Source organism: Danio rerio, chromosome 13 (assembly GCF_049306965.1).
Source record: "Danio rerio strain Tuebingen ecotype United States chromosome 13, GRCz12tu, whole genome shotgun sequence".
Classification (NCBI taxonomy): Eukaryota; Metazoa; Chordata; class Actinopteri; order Cypriniformes; family Danionidae; genus Danio; species Danio rerio.
The window spans coordinates 44,702,384-44,719,806 of NC_133188.1; the positions used below are offsets into that span (position 1 = coordinate 44,702,384).

Sequence of the window (17,423 nt, forward strand, 5' to 3'; positions counted from 1 at the left end):
AAAAAAAATTCTTCCTTAAATTTTTTAGTTGAATCAAACAAACTTAAATTAGTCAAACGAATAATATTTAAACTTAATATGTAAACTTTATATAGCTAAAGACTTGTTGAAACCTGATTAATGTATTAAATCAAGTTTAAGTAAGATAAAAACTTTTGTTGTTGACATTTTTGTCATATAATTGTTTTACAATGCATTAATTGTATAATATTGGCTCATAACATCTTAATGCTTTGTCAAAAGCCAATGGAATTAATTTCAACACAGGCTTATAGATATGTACCCCTGTATACATTTCAGGAGATCACATAAAATTTCCCAGAAGCTATGTCTATTTTGCCATTTTTGTTTTTCGGAAATCCACCAGAGGCTGCTGTGTGTGCTTTTTGAGATCTCAAATTTCTCTCGCGAGTGCCATTTGCGCTTGTAGTTCTCGTAAATCCACCAATAATGTAAATTCCCCAGCGGCCGCTGTTGACCTACTAGCTAACTGACTGACTGACCGATTACTACACCAGCCCTCAAACCCAACCGATACTGTTTACAAAAGCACCGATTGACCCACCCAGCCACTTCCCTACACCCAACCGACAGTGTTTTCAAAAGCAATCCAGAAAAAGAAAAGCTCTTGCGGCGGCTGGATTTTCACCATGTTTGTTTTCACCATGATCCCACCATGTTCTCACCCTGTTATTTACTTGTTTATTTTATTTTATTAGTCTCTGTTTTTGTTTTACCGGCTTTTTGGAACCGTTCTTTTGCCAAACTCGAACCCCGTCAACTACAGAGGTATCCCATGCACGCTAATGTACACGGTGAGCTGCTAGACAAACTGGTAACAGTGGAAAAGCTGTCCAAACAGACGTAAGCAGTCAGCTACTAGCACGAAAATAAACAGAACCCATCGGTTAAGTCATACCGCCCCATAGCATTCATTTTAAAGAGGAAATGCAGCCATACATAGCTCTGGCTACATAATATGTGCTCTGCAGAAATGTATGCGGGGGTACATTTTCACAATGAGCCTGTGTTGATTAATTAAGGCTAAATATGTTTGTTTTTTCATTTGCATTTTATGAATCCCAAAGCTTTCATAGTTTCAGCTAAAAAAAATCTACATTAATAACACAATCTTTGGCAAACTACCCTTTTAATGTGAATTATTGATGTGATTCTGCAATTTACCTTAAACCAACATATAATCATAAGGCATTTGTATATTTCTATATACGCTTATACTTTTTTGCCAGAAGTTAGCTGTTGTTAAACAGTTGCACGAAGGCTTATATTACACAGTAATTTGTGACCGTTTTACACTTTATATCGAATGGACAGATCCTGAGGATTTACCCTGTAATTACACTGGTATCACAAGGTAAAACCTTCAAATGCAGCGTTAGTTCTGTCATTCTTATTCGAATACAGTGTTCAGAGGTACATGGTATGCAAAAAGGAGTGGAAGTGGGAAAACACCTGCGAGTACATATTGTTGTTACACAGTGCAATTATGCAATTCTTGTTACAGATGTGTATTTTTTTCGTGTTATTACCAATGTCCTGTTACACATTTGAATTTACACATACTATTCAGTGTTTTGTTCCATGTGTGTAGTTACACCAGTATTGCACAAGTAAATACTATGTACCAGTGTGTGCATACACTGTGGTTACATACTACTTACACATCTAGTTACCATGTAAGTTCACAGATATAAACGACACAATGTAATGTGGGACCAAATTTCATTTTGGAATGTCTGAGAGTGCATAAATTACCAGCATATTATTAATTTTTAGGTGAAATAACCCTTTAATATTCTGTCATTTTTTCAATGCCCTTGTCATTCCAAACCTGTATGACTGACTACCTTCAATGAAGCATGAAGGATATTCAGCAGAGTGTATAAAATGGAAAAGCTTCTTTATGAATATGTAATGATTGTGTGGGATAATCATTCAAACAATCCATTATATTAATAGGATTCATATCGATGCTATAACTGCATAAAGTGAACTGCATACTGTCGAGACTTACAAATTCAGTGCAAAACCAATGACTACATCTAATAATTTTGCAATTCCTTTCAAAATGATGCTTTAGGTGTGTGTGTGAATGAGAACTTCAACACTTCTGTGATATACTTCAATAAACTTTACTGCACTTTATATTTGCTCTGGATATTAAGCAAATATTTCCACATGGCGTTATATATTTTTGATGGAGAATTTGATTTAGTTAAAGTCGCCCACATGTTTGAGCTTTCTGACTTGTTTTGCATACACAGACAGCTCCATAAAATACTAGAGAAAAAGAAAACATCAAAAAGCAGCATAAAACAGCTATAAAAACTCACCAATGTTGAATTTGAAACTGTATTTAATGATATTTTTCTTAACTGGTAGGTTGTGGTTCATAAGAGGGTTTGTTTGGAGTGTTTATGTGGTTCAAAACTTATTTTAGAAAAACATGCATGAAAGCTTGACCCAGTTCAAGTAAATAGTACCAGAAAAAAATCTGTGGTCAGATAAGGTTGTCTGGCTATATGTCAGCATAATTTTTCTAATGTTACTTTCATAAAATATTATGAAATAAATGTCTCTCAACCTCAGAAAAACTAAACTTTTCTTATCTGTCAGTTCGCAGCTCATGCTCTTCAACTGTATGCGCAAAAGTGGGGACATTTGCTGGATATTACTTCAGAGTTATGCTGCTGATTAGTAAGTACCATAACTACTACTAGCTGGGGCTGATTTGCATAGAAGTATCATATTCAATAATAATCAGAAGCAGTTCCAATAGGATTCATTAAAAAGGTGGTATAATGTTATTTCATGCCTGCAGAGTTATTCACATTGTGAAAGATTTGGAATCTTGTGTTCAAGCATGGTCAGGTTTCATACAATTATTGAGATGTAACACAAGCAATTTGTTTTCTTTTTCATATATAGTACCTCTAGAACATTTTTTTGCTACTAGTTTTGTAAAAAAAAAAAAAAAGACTCGTGGTAAAATTGGCTGTTGATGCTAGCAATGTGGGGGCAGGCGCTGTGCTATTGCAGGATAGGCTTGAAGAAGTTGAGCATCCAGTGTGTTACTTTTCTCAAAAAAAAAATCAAAAACATCTGAAAGCATACTGCACAATTGAAAAGGAATTTCTGGCGCTAGTTTTCAAGTGTTACTGCAGAGCCACTTGGGCAGAGATGAGCTCCAGCAAGGGCCTGAGCTCCAGCTCCTCCTTCCTTGCACTTCTTCTACAAGTGATGTCACTGGGGGTTGGGGTTATTGGTGGGTGTACGCATTAAAACAGCTTATAGGAGGAGGAGTTGGAGCTCAAGCTCCCCCTCAGCCCAAGTGGCTCTGCAGCGAGCAGTTTCTCCTAGTTTTGGCCCTTAACAACTTTGAAGTTTATATTGGATTTTCATCCTATCCGATTACTAGGCCCACACGGAATCTGCGCGCGCAGAATTACGCAGATTTTCCACAGATTTTCGCAGATTTTTAGCCCATCATTAATTCTGTTTATTTACTTGAGTAAATCTAAGTTTATTCAGTTTTTAAATTAAGTACAGAAATATTATTGACTAATATGAAAATGTTCATCTGATTTACTTCATCTGAAACTGATGTTCATCAGTTTGTAAAGTCATATTTTCTGTCTTTTAGTAGAGATATTATATGAGATACTTGCTTTGTTTACCAAATAAAGATAATCTAATTGGATTGGCATTTTAAACACTAAATAAAAGTTTAAAAAGATATTATTTTTTATTACACATATGATGGTTTTAGTTATGATACTCCCAGAATAATTCCGCAGAAATCCGCAGATTTTTACCAAAATTCTCTGCAGAAATAGCAAAAAATGTTCGCAGATTCCATCTGGCGCTACCGATTACTGTCTACACTGATAACAACCCTCTCATCTTTATTCATGAAGCGCGCTATTTTAACCAACTTTTGATGAGATAGGCTTTGTTTGTCCAACCTTTTAACTTGGAAATGAAACATGTTGCTGGTAAAGATAATGTGCTGGCCAATGCAATGTCACGTATTACCATACGGAGATGGGTGGTGTTTTATTTATGTATTTTTGTTTTGTTTACCAATCTCCATTTTTGGGGGTGAAGGTGTTGTGTGTGGCGTTCACTCCTGCCCTTAATTATTACTATAAATTGATCTTGTTTGTCTTTTTTCTCTTATTAGTTTTCTATTGGTTGATTTGGTGGCATCAGGCCTTTAAAACAGACGGAAGCGAACTTCTCGCGATCCCTCATTTCTCCACGCCACCACAGTTTGTGACAGCTTTATTGTTTATTGGGTGGGGGGCTCCCCATCTCTTGTCATTTAGGATTTTTTTGCTGGTTATGTTATGTTAATAAATAATTTAGCTGGAGCACTTTGCCCGTTGTTTATTTATGTTACGTTGTCTGTAGTTCTCAAGTCAAATTTGTATTAGGGACCATAACAGTAACTATAAGCAGGAATCATTTTATGGGTGCTTTTTGCTGAATATCACACGTGACTGGTGCGTGTGAGTGCAAATATCACCCCACAATAACGCCTGGCTGATAATGAGAAAGCTGATCTTGTTTAGTCATAGTTTATTTAACTCAATCACTTTTAAGTATTGTTGACTGCTTTTTGTAAGTTATTTACAGGCCTTGACTTTAGGTTTTTCATCACCAGCCACTGTGGCTAGTAATGCTAGTAAATGTCCAACATTACTAGCCATCTTGGCATTTTCACTAGCCACAATTTTGTTGGGAATGTTAAAAATGTATAAATTGTATAAATGTATAAATTTGACTTTGGTATCCCACAATTACTTGATTTAAATTATGTTATGTTCATATGGATCCTTGTTCATTTAACTTTTTTGTGTGTTGTGACCTTGCTCTGCAAATGTTTGTTGGAATGACAAATCTCTAAACTACAATTGTAACAACAAAAATTGTGATCTAAGTTGGCTAATGGCTGTTTTCAAGAAACGCATCCCTAATCAGTGCACTGACAACAGAATAATGGTACTGATTCAGGCGCAACCTTCCTCTTAAAATAATTAATTAAAAAACTAAAGACTTTTTTTTAGGTGGATGCAGTGCTGCTTTAAACATGGTATTGTGTTTTACATTTTTCAAAAATTGTAGGAAATGTTTTGGGGATTTTTTTAGGAAATAAATATTATTGTGTCATAGCTTGGTGACTATAAACATTTGTTCCCCTGGCCAAGTCAGTTGAAAACCACTGCTTTTAAACGACCAGAATATGTGTATGTATACAAAGAATTAAAGTTGACAACTATTGCTCCATCAAAACAACGAATGGCATGAAATGGAAACTATACTTAGTAAGAAATTGCAGTAACACAATAAAATAATGGTCCATTAGTTAATGTATTTACTAAAATTAACAAACAATTAGTAATACATTTATTATGGTATTTATTCATCTCTGTTAATGTTAGTTAATATTATTTAAGTTAAATAGCGTTAGTTCATGTTAACTCGGTAACATAAATGTTATAGTCAGTGGTGGAAAGAGTACTGAAAAATCATACTCAGGTAAAATTACCATTACTTGCCTAAAAATGTAGTGCAAGTAGAGTAAAAGTATCTGTTGTAAATATTACTCAAAGTATGAGTAAAAATTAGACCTTTCAAAAGAACTTAAGATTTGTGAGTATTACGCTGTAAAAAGCTGATGATTTACATGTAATTTGTGAACGTGAGTGTACACGAAGTATTCTGTAGTGCATCTACTGTAGTTATTACCCAGCAGGCACACAACGTCATTAGACATTGATATTAGGTTAAATTTGGTCGTGATGTCAGATTACCAAAATTCAATGTCTAGCCAGCATCTAAGGACAACATTATTTTGCTGTCCAATAACGACGTCAAATGAGAGTTGATATTTGGTTGATTTTAGGTTTTCAGAAAGTGACCGAAATCCAATGTCAAGTCAACATTTTAAACCAACGTCCTATTGACGTCAAATACTGACATTTATTCATCAGGTATGGCAACCAAAATCCTCGGATAGACGTCATAGTGGTAACAGCAACACAGCGTCAAGCTGTAACATCATTAGACGTTGATATTTGGTTTGTTTTAGGTTGGACATTGGAAATTGACGTCGGCCTGACGTTGAGTTCTGACGTCAACCCGATTTTCATTTCCAAACAAAATGCAACGTCCCTACGATGCTGGAGTACAACGCCGATCTGATGTCATGTTGACATCTTGTGCCTGCTGGGTGTATATGGCCATTTCGGTCATCATACAGTAAACATCCGTCATCTTCTCATCAGTGACATGCAGCTAAACAGTCTCTGGGTCATTGTGTGTGACGATTTTGTACATCTTCTTGGACACTTTTAATGCTTTCAAACAGTTTGCTGCAATTATAAATCGCCCATGTTTTGAGGTAGTTCATTATGATGCGATTTATCTCAGGACTGATTTTTCTAATCCTCAGAGACAAGAAAAAAAATAAATAAAGTAGTGACTGCAGGTTGAAGAAAAGTAGTGGAGTAAAAGTACCAATACTGCACTAAAATGTACTTAAGAACACATTTTTAACTACTTGGTAAACTACAATTCCTGAGAAACTACTCAATTACAGTAGTTTGAGTATTTGTAATTTGTTACTTTACATCACTGGTTATGGTTAATGTTGAACTATGATTAAAAATTGCTTTATAAGATTATTCATTCCTAGTTAATGTTAGTAAATACATATATAACTAATGAACCATTATTCTAAAGTGTTACCACATTTCTAGTAAAATTAGCAAATAATTACAAAAAATTGGCACAAAAATTTAAAGTATATTTTGCTTGTCCAAGTAAGCTACACAGGTTGGGAATTGACCTTATTCTAAAATGCGGAAGTGCGCCTGTTTTCGCGATTGTCTTAGAACTTCCGATTTAGTCGCATATGGGAGAAATGACTAGGAATAACAAACGGCAGAAAATGGTCAAACTACTTGCTCAACAAACAAATGTTTGCATGACTACACAGACCAAGTAGCATAATATAATAGGAAAATATTAAATTGCAACATCAAGCAGCGTAACGAGCAGTTGTTAACGTCAAAAAATGAATGGAAGTGAATGTGACCGGAAGTCGCGAGACAAAAAGATTCAAATGGCAGCGCCCACTCAACAGCTGAAAATAAGGTGAATAGGCATGGGCCAGTATCAGATTCTGACTGTATGATAACCTCACGGTTTCACAGTATCATGGTATTGTGCTCACTGCTCTAAAATATATATTCTTTTTAACTGTCTGGATCAAAAACTAAAACTTTTTTCCACTTTGAACACAATATATTTCTTTAAAAAATGTTTTTGAGCAGTAAACATGTCAGGCTTAATAATTCAAATAAATTATTGACTTCTTCTGTCTTCATTTGTTTCAAAAACACAGATTTCTTTACAATTTAAAACCACATCTTTAAATATTTTTTTCTGCTGAAGAAAAAAAAATGTAAATAAAAAAATCTTACACATACCTTAGGAAAGGTATTACAGAAAACTTGGCCAGTTTAAACCCTTGACTTTTCCAAACAGTGATATACTGTACCTTGAAAAAGGTGATTGTACCATGCCTAGTTGGGAATGATGGCAGAGATTTATGACAGAAATACTGTTTTTGAGGTAAAACCATTCTTCCACACATACGTCAACACACACACTTTCTCATTTTCTGTAAACATCTATGAGCGCACACACATTATGTTAATCACCTCTCTGCTGTCGTTTGTGAAGGTTGAAGGCATTATTTAGGACAGGTTGACTTACATGCCACCGTCTCCCAGCTCCTCGTACAAATTGGTCTGAGCGCCGCCACCGCCGCCGCCACCACCACCACCGCCACCGCCACCTCCTGTTGATTTGCCCGCAGGAAGTGCCATCTGGATACGGGCAGTTTTGGCACATTCGGCCTGCCTCCTGTAAAAAGCACCCCCAAAAGAGTGAGTTTCCTTCCCTCAATAGTCTCATTTCAGCTCTATTATCGCAGGATATGAGGTCTGGATATGAGCGGCGACTCTCATTTGAACTGTTCCAGCACTTTTTATTCATGCGATGCAAAATATCATGGGTTATTCAACACCTTTCACACTGAGATGAGGTGTTTTATTAGAAGGGAAGCGGACCGGGCTCACTTTGTACTCTATGAGGTCATGAAACCAGTCATTTCGGGTTCATTTTCAAAGGCATCGCTATTGTGCTGGAATCAGAGAGAATGTGCCCTGCTCTTCATCTCAATTCATGCATTGGCCCTCGTACGCTCCTGTTTTAAAGGATTGAACTGAATAACGAGGGTATGAAAGCACAAGCTCTCTGGCAAATAATTCATCAAAAAGAAGGAGTTGAACTTACTCTTTGAATCTGAGCGCAGAGTCCACATGCAGCCACAGGAAGAGGAAGAGGAAAGGAGAATTAGTGGATGATTATGCGCAGGAACAATTCAACACATAGTAGAATAATACAGTATAACATCATTCAATACAATACAGCGTACCCAAAACTATTCTATAACACCAGGGGAGCGGTATTAAAAAGTATAATATAATATGAGAGAGACTGTGTCAGACATGTTTCAATCCTGATTTTGTACCTATTATTGCACTATTATTGATTTTATTATAATATACAGTTGATGTCAGAATAATTAGCACCCCTAATTTATTAGACTGCTTGTTTATTTTTCCCCTAATTTTTGTTTAACAGAGAGAAGCTTATTTTAACACATTATTAAACATAATAGTTTTAATAACTTATTTGTAATAACTGATTTATTTTATCTTTGCCATGATGACAGTAAATAATAATTCACTAGATATTTTTCAAGACACTTCTATACAGCTTAAAGGGACATTTAAAGGCTTAACTAGGTTAATTAGTTTAACTAGGCAGGTTGGGGTAATTAGGTAAGGTATTGTATAACGATGGTTTGTTCTGTAGACTATATAAAAAAATAGCTTAAAAGAGCTAACAATTTTGTCCTTAAAATGGTGTTAAAAATTAAAAATGCTTTTATTCTAGCCGAAATAAAACAAACAAGACTTTCTCCAGAAGAAAAAATACTATCAGACATACTGTGAAAATGTCCTTGCTCTGTTAAACATCATTTGGCAAACATTTAAAAAAGAAAAAAAATTCAAAGGGGGGCTAATAATTCTGACTTCAACTGTTTATTATAAAATTTAACAACATAATGTCTGTAGTCCAGTAATAAATGAATAAAAACCTGACTTGTACAGTGCAAAAAAAAATACTTTTCTTGCTTAGACATTTTCTCATTTCTAGTTCAAATATCTACAAATTCTCAAATCAAGAACCATTTTTTTAGAAAAGTAATAAAATTGTGTTTTGTTTCGAGAAATAATGAATTAAAATTATTTTTCCCCATAAAGATGCAAAAAATCTGCAATTACTGTTAGTAAAACAATTAGTTTTTTTTTAAGGTCTGAAATAATATTATTTTAGATTATTTAAGATTAGACAGACAATTTAGCTTACTTTAGGGACAAACTCATTTTAAGTTATTATTTCTGGATACAAAACAATATTTTTTTAAATTTTCAGCAAGAAAAGCATTTGTTTCCGTGTATGTAAGATTTGTTGCCAAATTCAACATGATTTTTTTTTCTTAATGTACTTTAATATTAATTGTAATAAAAGCTATTTTAATTTTTTTAAAACAACTTTTATGGTCAATAAAATATCTAGTTAAATATTATTCGTCAGGGCAAAGACAAAAAAAAAATGAGTTATTAAAAATATTTGATTTAAAAATGTGCTGAAAAAAATCACATCACTGTTAAACCGCACTTGAGATTTTCTACAGTAAGTAAAATAATCTTGTTTTAATTTTTTTTAGATTATTTAAGGTTAGACTGATAATTTATCTTACTTTATGAAAAAAAAAAAACTCATTTAAAGTTTACTTATTATTTCTAAAAAAACAAAACTACATATTTTTTTCATTGATTTAGAAATGTTAAACATTTGGACAAAGCAAGACAAAATCTTTGAATGAGAAAAGATTTTTTCCAGTGCATGTATTTTTCAAAAAAACAAAAAAAAAAACAAAAAACAAATCTGAAACAAATATTTCTATATGGAATAACTTGTGGTTAACTGGGTTAATCAGCACATTGAGTAAATGATAATGCTTTTGATTTTCAAGTATAATTAAATTGGTAGTCCAAACTGTATTTTCACAAGCCACATTGTTAAAGATGGAGATCATAGGATTGTTTGTGTTTGAAGCTGTTGCTGAAGGTGTGTGTCTGTGTATCTATGTGATAAAATGTGATAAGAGCACAGAAGGATAACCCCTGTTTGTCCTGCATCTCCACAGTGGAGAAACAATACAGCTCTGAGCATTAACCTCTGTTTCTCTTTCCCTTTCTCTATGACCTTCAATCTCCATCCTATCTTTGTATTTCGTCCACACTCTCTCTGGCTTTGACCCTGGGCTTCCTGCAGGCTATCAAACACACAGCCTCTCCATATTACTTATTTAACCACAAAGCAATTACTCAGACCAAAATGCAAGATCTTGTTTCTTTGAATCCTGTGACTTCTAATTTTCATCTTTAGGAGTCAAATATTAAAAAATAACTATTTAGGCTATGATTACATTGTTTAATAAAAAGCTAAGGTTATGCTAAGGTTACACATGGCATCCACACTATTCCAGACATTGAAAAATTAGATCTTTGGGAAAACTGCAGAGTCCATTTCGATTTGAAAACTTCAGCATTGGATTTAAGAGAGGACAGAGCAAAATTTAAGCTATTAAAACTGAGTCGTGATTGCCCACATTTACACTCAGATTGGCTTCTCTGGATCATTGTGTGTACTCCTGATTCATTAAGCCCTGATCGTATGACCAATTGTTTGAGTTTTGTTTAAGTTCAAAGAAAGTGAAATGGCAGATAAAATATAACCTATTCATTGTCACAGAAGTTCAATTACTTACAACCTGGAGTCTGATACAAGTGCTCATTTTAGAAAAACATTTCAGATGGCACTCAGAGGCTTTAGCATATTAACTATAGATTTTATATACACATTCAGACTTTCTACTAAAATCTTATTCTGAATAAAGATAATAATGAAAGGATTTACTCTCATCAGAATGTAATACTAGATGTGTACTCTAGTTTATAAGACTATTAGGGTTCATTTTTCCTTCCAGATGGGCTACTTTTCTATTGTTTTTCAATATAAACACATGCTTGATGAATGTGTGTGAATATAGCCCACACAACTCATGTCTTTTAAAGAGCATGACACGTGACTGCTGCCTTTTTAGACGCTGTGTCAGTTGAAACTTTTACAAGCAGTGCTGTTCATCACTGTCAGTTTCATAGCAGTGGACCAATCAGAAGAGCTCGGAGGCGGGGCAACCGTTGCTAGTTTCTGTTTACAGGCACTCTGTGGTTGTGTCTGGATATCCTCGTGGTTTATACTGTGCATTTTTGTCTTTCAATGCGTCTTACATTTTTATAAGCAAAGTGATTTAATATTAATTAAAGTAATGCAATTTAATATTAATTGTAATAAATGCCATTAAAATTTGGGTTTTATATGTTACAATTTCATAAAATTTTAGCTACTTCTGTCCTCTGATATTTCCCATTTAGTTTTTAGTTGTGTAGAGTGGAAATTCATTTGATGGCACAATTTAAATTATTATTATTTAATTTTAATTTAATTTATAATTCCCAAGTGTTGTTTAATGGAGCAAAAGCATTAAAATATTATTTTTTTCTTCAGGAAATAGTCTTTCTTTTGTTTGCCTGGAATACCTTTAAAAAAATTGACTGGAATTTTAAAAGAAAATGTTTAAGGTGAATATTTTTAATCCCCCATTTTTTTTCTGATTGACTAATCAATCTATTTAAGCCTTTAAATTTCACTTAGTATCCTAAGAAATGCTAGTTAAGTACTATGTACTGTCATCATGGCAAAGACAAAAGAAATGAGCTATTAGAAATGAGTTTTTAAAACTAATAGGTTTCAAAATGTGGGGAAAAAGTCATATCTCCGTTAAACAGCACTTCAGATTTCTTTTTTTACAAGAGGGCTGATAATTTTGCCTTCCACTGTATATATTTTGTGAAAAATAAATGGCAGTATGAACTAACATCATATAATTTTGTATGTCAAGCCTCCATTTTACCTTTCCAATGCGCTACATTTCTATTGTTTGTCAATGTAAACACATGATTGATGGTTGTGTGTGACCATTGCCCATGCATCTCATGTCTTTTAAAGAGTCCCACATGTGATTGCTGCCTTAATAATAACATTATTAAAAATAGCAATATTACTACTACTACTAATAATAATATTAATAATAATTGTTATTATATATATATATATATATATATATATATATATATATATATATATATATATATATATATATATATATATATATATATATATATATATATTTGCTTATTTATTATTATTTTTTTATGTATTTTATATATTTAAAAAAAAATTGGAACTAGCCTTTCTTTTAGTTTGCCTGGAATAATTTAAAATATTGCTTCTTAAGTGGTGAGTTATTAAAGTAAGTTATAAGTTATTAAAACTATTAGGTTTAAAAATGTGCTGAAAAATATATTTCCGTTAAACAGCAATTGAGAATTTCTTTCACAGAATTGATAAACAAGTCTGCTTTAAATGCACATGGTTTGTCTAGCGTAATTGTGACGTCCATGTCAAATAAATCAATCAAATCAATTTGAAAACATCATATTAAAACAGAAATGCACTAATATAAACATAGCCATAGCATGTGCAACACGCTGTTCAATGCGATATTTGTAAGTGTGTGTGTCTGTGTGTGTGTGTTTGGCTGTTTGTGTTTGCCCTGTGATTCTCCATCTGTTATGTATTTACACAATGTCTGGTGACGGGCTCATCGGTGTGTGTGCAGAAGGTCAGGATCTCGGAGGAGCTGCAGGCTTTCAGGAGACGTGACGGATGGATCCAATGGCTGGGATATGTCACAAATGCTTATAATTAATCTGCTTTCACACAGAGCTGGCTGGGAGATTAGCCTGTTAGCATGGCTAATTACTCAAAAAAAAGCCATTTTAATACCTGGCACACTGAGCTCATCTCCTTCACCTACTGTGTGTGTGTTTTCCAGCCTGTCCTCAGCGGTTACAGACTGTACAGTAAAATGCCTTCAGGAATGTACATGAGCAGCTCAGAGATGGAAAGTGCGAGAATTACACTGTCTTTATGTATTAAATGCATATGTAAAATATTAGCTGTAGGTTTAGTGTGTGCAAACACGTGTAGTTCCCACAGTTTGACTGTCGACAACATTTTCTACTGGAGAAAAATTCGGATTTAGACACAAATTGCCTGTTTATGGTATTTTCTTATGTACTATGAATATAAATAGTAAAATATGTAATATAATAACATTTGTTAAATGAAAGAAAATGAGGAAAATGTGATTTTTAACAAATAATAAAGAAAATTAATAAAATCAGCTTGTTTGTTATTAATAAAATAAATTTAAATAAAATATTTTATTATTATTATTACTATTATTATTATTATTATTATTATTATTATTATTTATTATGTTCATGGCTTACTAATACACAACAATTACTACTACCATTTATAGAAACAATACTAATATTACTATGACTACTTCTACTGCCACTGCTAATAATAATAATAATAATAATAATAATAATAATAATAATAATAATAGTAATAGTAATACTACTACTACTACAACTAATAATAATAATACTAATAATAATAGTAAAATAATAGTAATAATAATAATAATAATAATAATAATAATATTATTATTATTATTAACAATAATAATAATAATGATGATAATAATAATAATAATAACAACAGTGTAATTTGTAACAAAATTAAATGATCATATGGAAAATAAATGTGAATTTACAATAACAGCTAACACTCATTATTTAACAGCTATTATTACTATTATTATTACACTTTTGAAGTTGTACTCACTGTTTGTAAGTAACCATGACGATAAGGATTGCAGGGATGCAACAGAGAATGATGATGATAGCGAGGGCCAGCAGAGCTCCTTCAGTGTAGCCCACGGCCTGCGCTGCTTTCTTCACCGTGGCCACTATATCAGGAGAGCGGATCTCCAGAATACGCCCACCCTCGCCCAGATACGGCTGAAATTCCTTATTGATGTCCAGAATCTTGCCATCCAGGAATCTGACAAACACACAAAGTTATATATAAATAAAATATATTTGATATGCATAAAAAGAAAAAAAGCAGAATGTAGTCTTTTTCAGTGGTGATAATAATGCAACTATTATAGTAGTGAAAATGTATTTAATAATAGAATAAGTGTAAAGTACGTGCACTTTTCAGGTGGTGTATAATGTTAAGAATCAGACAAATAAAAAGAATGACATTGTGACTTGTAATGCAACTTTTTTTTAGTTCAGTATTGTCAAATAAAATAAAATACAATATGCAACTGTGATATATATACATTGTAGCGAGTCTGCTGATACCACGTCGCCCTGGTTACAAATTCACCCCAGCTGGAAACTCATCAGCACCGGATCGCTTACAGCTGGACCTCATCAGCCAGGGAGAGATAAAAGCCAGCCCCACACAGGAGGAAACTGAGCTTTATTTCCCCATGACTCTCTCTGTCTCTCCCACAGCCGAATCCAGCTCGTGACCGATCCAACACCAGAACTCTCACCAGTCTTCACCATCTCCCCGGAGCACTTGAGCACGCACCCTTAAGAAGAGCACTCATTCACCCCTTTTACACTTGTAAATAAAGCACCCTCCGGGGCATTGTTTGTAACACCATCTAACTGTGTTTGTGTTTTCCCTCTGCCTCGCTACAACATATATATATATATATATATATATATATATATATATATATATATATATATACACATACACACACACACATATACAGTTGAAGTCAGAATTATTAGCCCCTCCTGTTAAATTTTACCCAATTTCAGTCTAACTGAGAGAAGACTTTTTTTTAAACACATTTCTAAGAGGAGGGCTTTCCAGCTGCAACCAGTTTGTCCAGTTAGCTCGTCGTGTACATCGGCGGACTTAAGACGCAGAAAGGAGCTGAGCATGACGATGACCTTGTTCAAGTCCGGGGAAGAGCGGTTCCAGAAATCAGGTAAGGCAAAAACAGAATCCAAAAAATAAAGTAAACAAGTTCAGAACAGGGTGAGAATATGGTAAAATCCAAAAACGTGGTAAAAATCAGACAAGGATTTTTCTTTTTCTAGACGGCTTATGTAAATTGTTGGTTGGGTTTAGGGAAGTAAGTGGGTTGGCAGGTCAATCGGTGAAATTGGTTGGGATTAAGGAAGGAGGAGGGTGGGTCATATATATATATATATATATATATATATATATATATATATATATATATATATATATATATATATATATATATATATATATAATTTTTTTATATAAAATATAAATAGTATCAGAAGTGGCCTATAAGAAAGGCAAAGGCCTCTTGATAACGCTTATTTTACCAAAATAAAATATGATCATGCCTTGATTTTAAATTATTTAATTAGGACAGTAAGGTCTGACTTTACTTAGACAAAAGTCTTGTCACTTAACAGAAATAATGTCCAGTATAGAATATAAAGTCATGGTGCAGTGGAAAAAGAATTAATATTGTGTGTGACTCCCATGAGCTTGGAGGACTGCATTTATGCACGTCATCTAAAATGGGAAAGAAAGCGTTCTTGCAGGACTCTCAGAGATCATCAAGATTTTTTGGATTCATCTTTAATGCCTCCTCCCTCATCTTACCACAGACATGCTCAATAATGTTCATGCCTAGGGACTGGGCTGGCCAATCCTGGAGCACCTTGACCTTCTTTGCTTTAAGGAACTTTGATGTGGTGGTTGAAGTTTGAGAAGGAGTGCTATCATGCTAAAGAATTTGCCATCTCATGTGGTTTGTAATGTAATGGGCAGCAGAGATGTCTTGATACCTTAGGCTGATGATGTTGCTATCCACTCTGCAGATCTTTCAGATGCCTCCATACTGAATGTAACCCCAAACCATGATTTTTCCTTCACCAAAATTGACCGATTTCTGTGACAATCTTGGGGCCATGTGGGTTCCAATAGGTCTTTTGCAGTATTTGTGATGATTGGCAAGCAATTCAACAGAAGATCCTTCGGAAAAATCTACCTGCTGCCACTTTTCCAAATAATCAACTAGATTGTTGCTCTTACAACTAGGATAGACGAGTTTTGTCAGAGAAACAAAACAAAACAAATATGGTATTCAATAAATCTTAAACCAGAATCAAAAAGAGCTTTATTAGGAATTTGTTTTGTTATCCTTGTTATCAATTTTCAAATATGTTATTCATATTTCTGAAATGCCTCTGACAGCACAAAACCAAAAAATACAAATTGACAAATCTATGTAAAAATAAATGTCAATGTCAAATGCTTGTGGTGTTCCTTATAAATAACATAAAACCCATATTTTATAAGTCCCATGCTTTGGATCTGTTTCATACACAAACACAGCATGTACCTGCATAGCAAGCGCATCTTAAATCACAAAACAAACATCTTCAGGACAACACAACACTAAGTATTTCCTCACACAAACCCCGTCTGTTTCTACTATCCTGACCTGAAGAGAGCTGACTGACTGACAGCGAGATGCTGAAAACATTCAGTGTCAATCCACAACATCTCCAGCAGAGCATCGGGAGCCAACAATCTGCTAATGAGGACAGCAAGCGTTCAGCTGGATTTAGCCTTTTTCCCGCTCGTCCTACAGGTTACCAGGCAACATGATGAGCAAATCCTCATTCACCCTGCATGGCTAAATGTCTTCAGCTGGAGTTATTATTTCAGCTGATAACCACAGCCACTCTTGTCATCATGTGGAGAAAAAAAATCACTTTTTATGATCAATAATGTTTACAAAGATCTGCAGGTTAAGTACTTTATAAGTGTCCGTGCTGGAGCTATTAGCCGTCTGATGACAGAGCATTTAAGTGGAAGAAGAGGGTAAACAGAACTGTTCAAACACACAATCCATGGTCCAGGTATGAAGACTGATTGATGAAAGAGTGTGTGTGAGTTATTAATCTGTGTGTTTTCAAAACCTATGAAAAGACACAAAGACACAACCTATACAAGAGATAAGGATGAAGAGATCAGGACTTTTCAAGATGCATTAAGGAACTACTCTGAATTCACATGTGACTGCTGTTCATCAGAATAGTGGATTGTTTAAAGGACTTCATTTGAATTCAATTTACTCGTCTTGTTGTTACGAACTGGTGAAACAAAATTAAGGTCCGGAAAAAGCCAATGTGTCC

The 17,423-nt window shown here is 34.0% G+C and overlaps 1 protein-coding gene across 30 annotated transcripts in view; it reads right to left on the reverse strand.

Moving 5' to 3' along the window:
- The window catches only part of pcdh15a (protocadherin-related 15a), a 759,862-nt gene that overhangs the window by 55,875 nt on the left and 686,564 nt on the right, over positions 1-17,423 (reverse strand). For 27 of the 30 annotated variants that reach the window (XR_012388492.1, XR_012388488.1, XR_012388474.1 and 24 more), the window contains 2 exons: positions 14,049-14,271; positions 7,807-7,956 (listed from right to left, as the gene is read on the reverse strand). Coding sequence is in view for 3 of the 30 variants with exons in the window: in XM_017358710.4 (XP_017214199.1) it covers positions 7,807-7,956; positions 8,389-8,397; positions 14,053-14,271 (378 nt within the window). In the remaining 27 variants the exon portion in view is untranslated. 30 annotated transcript variants of the gene reach the window in all.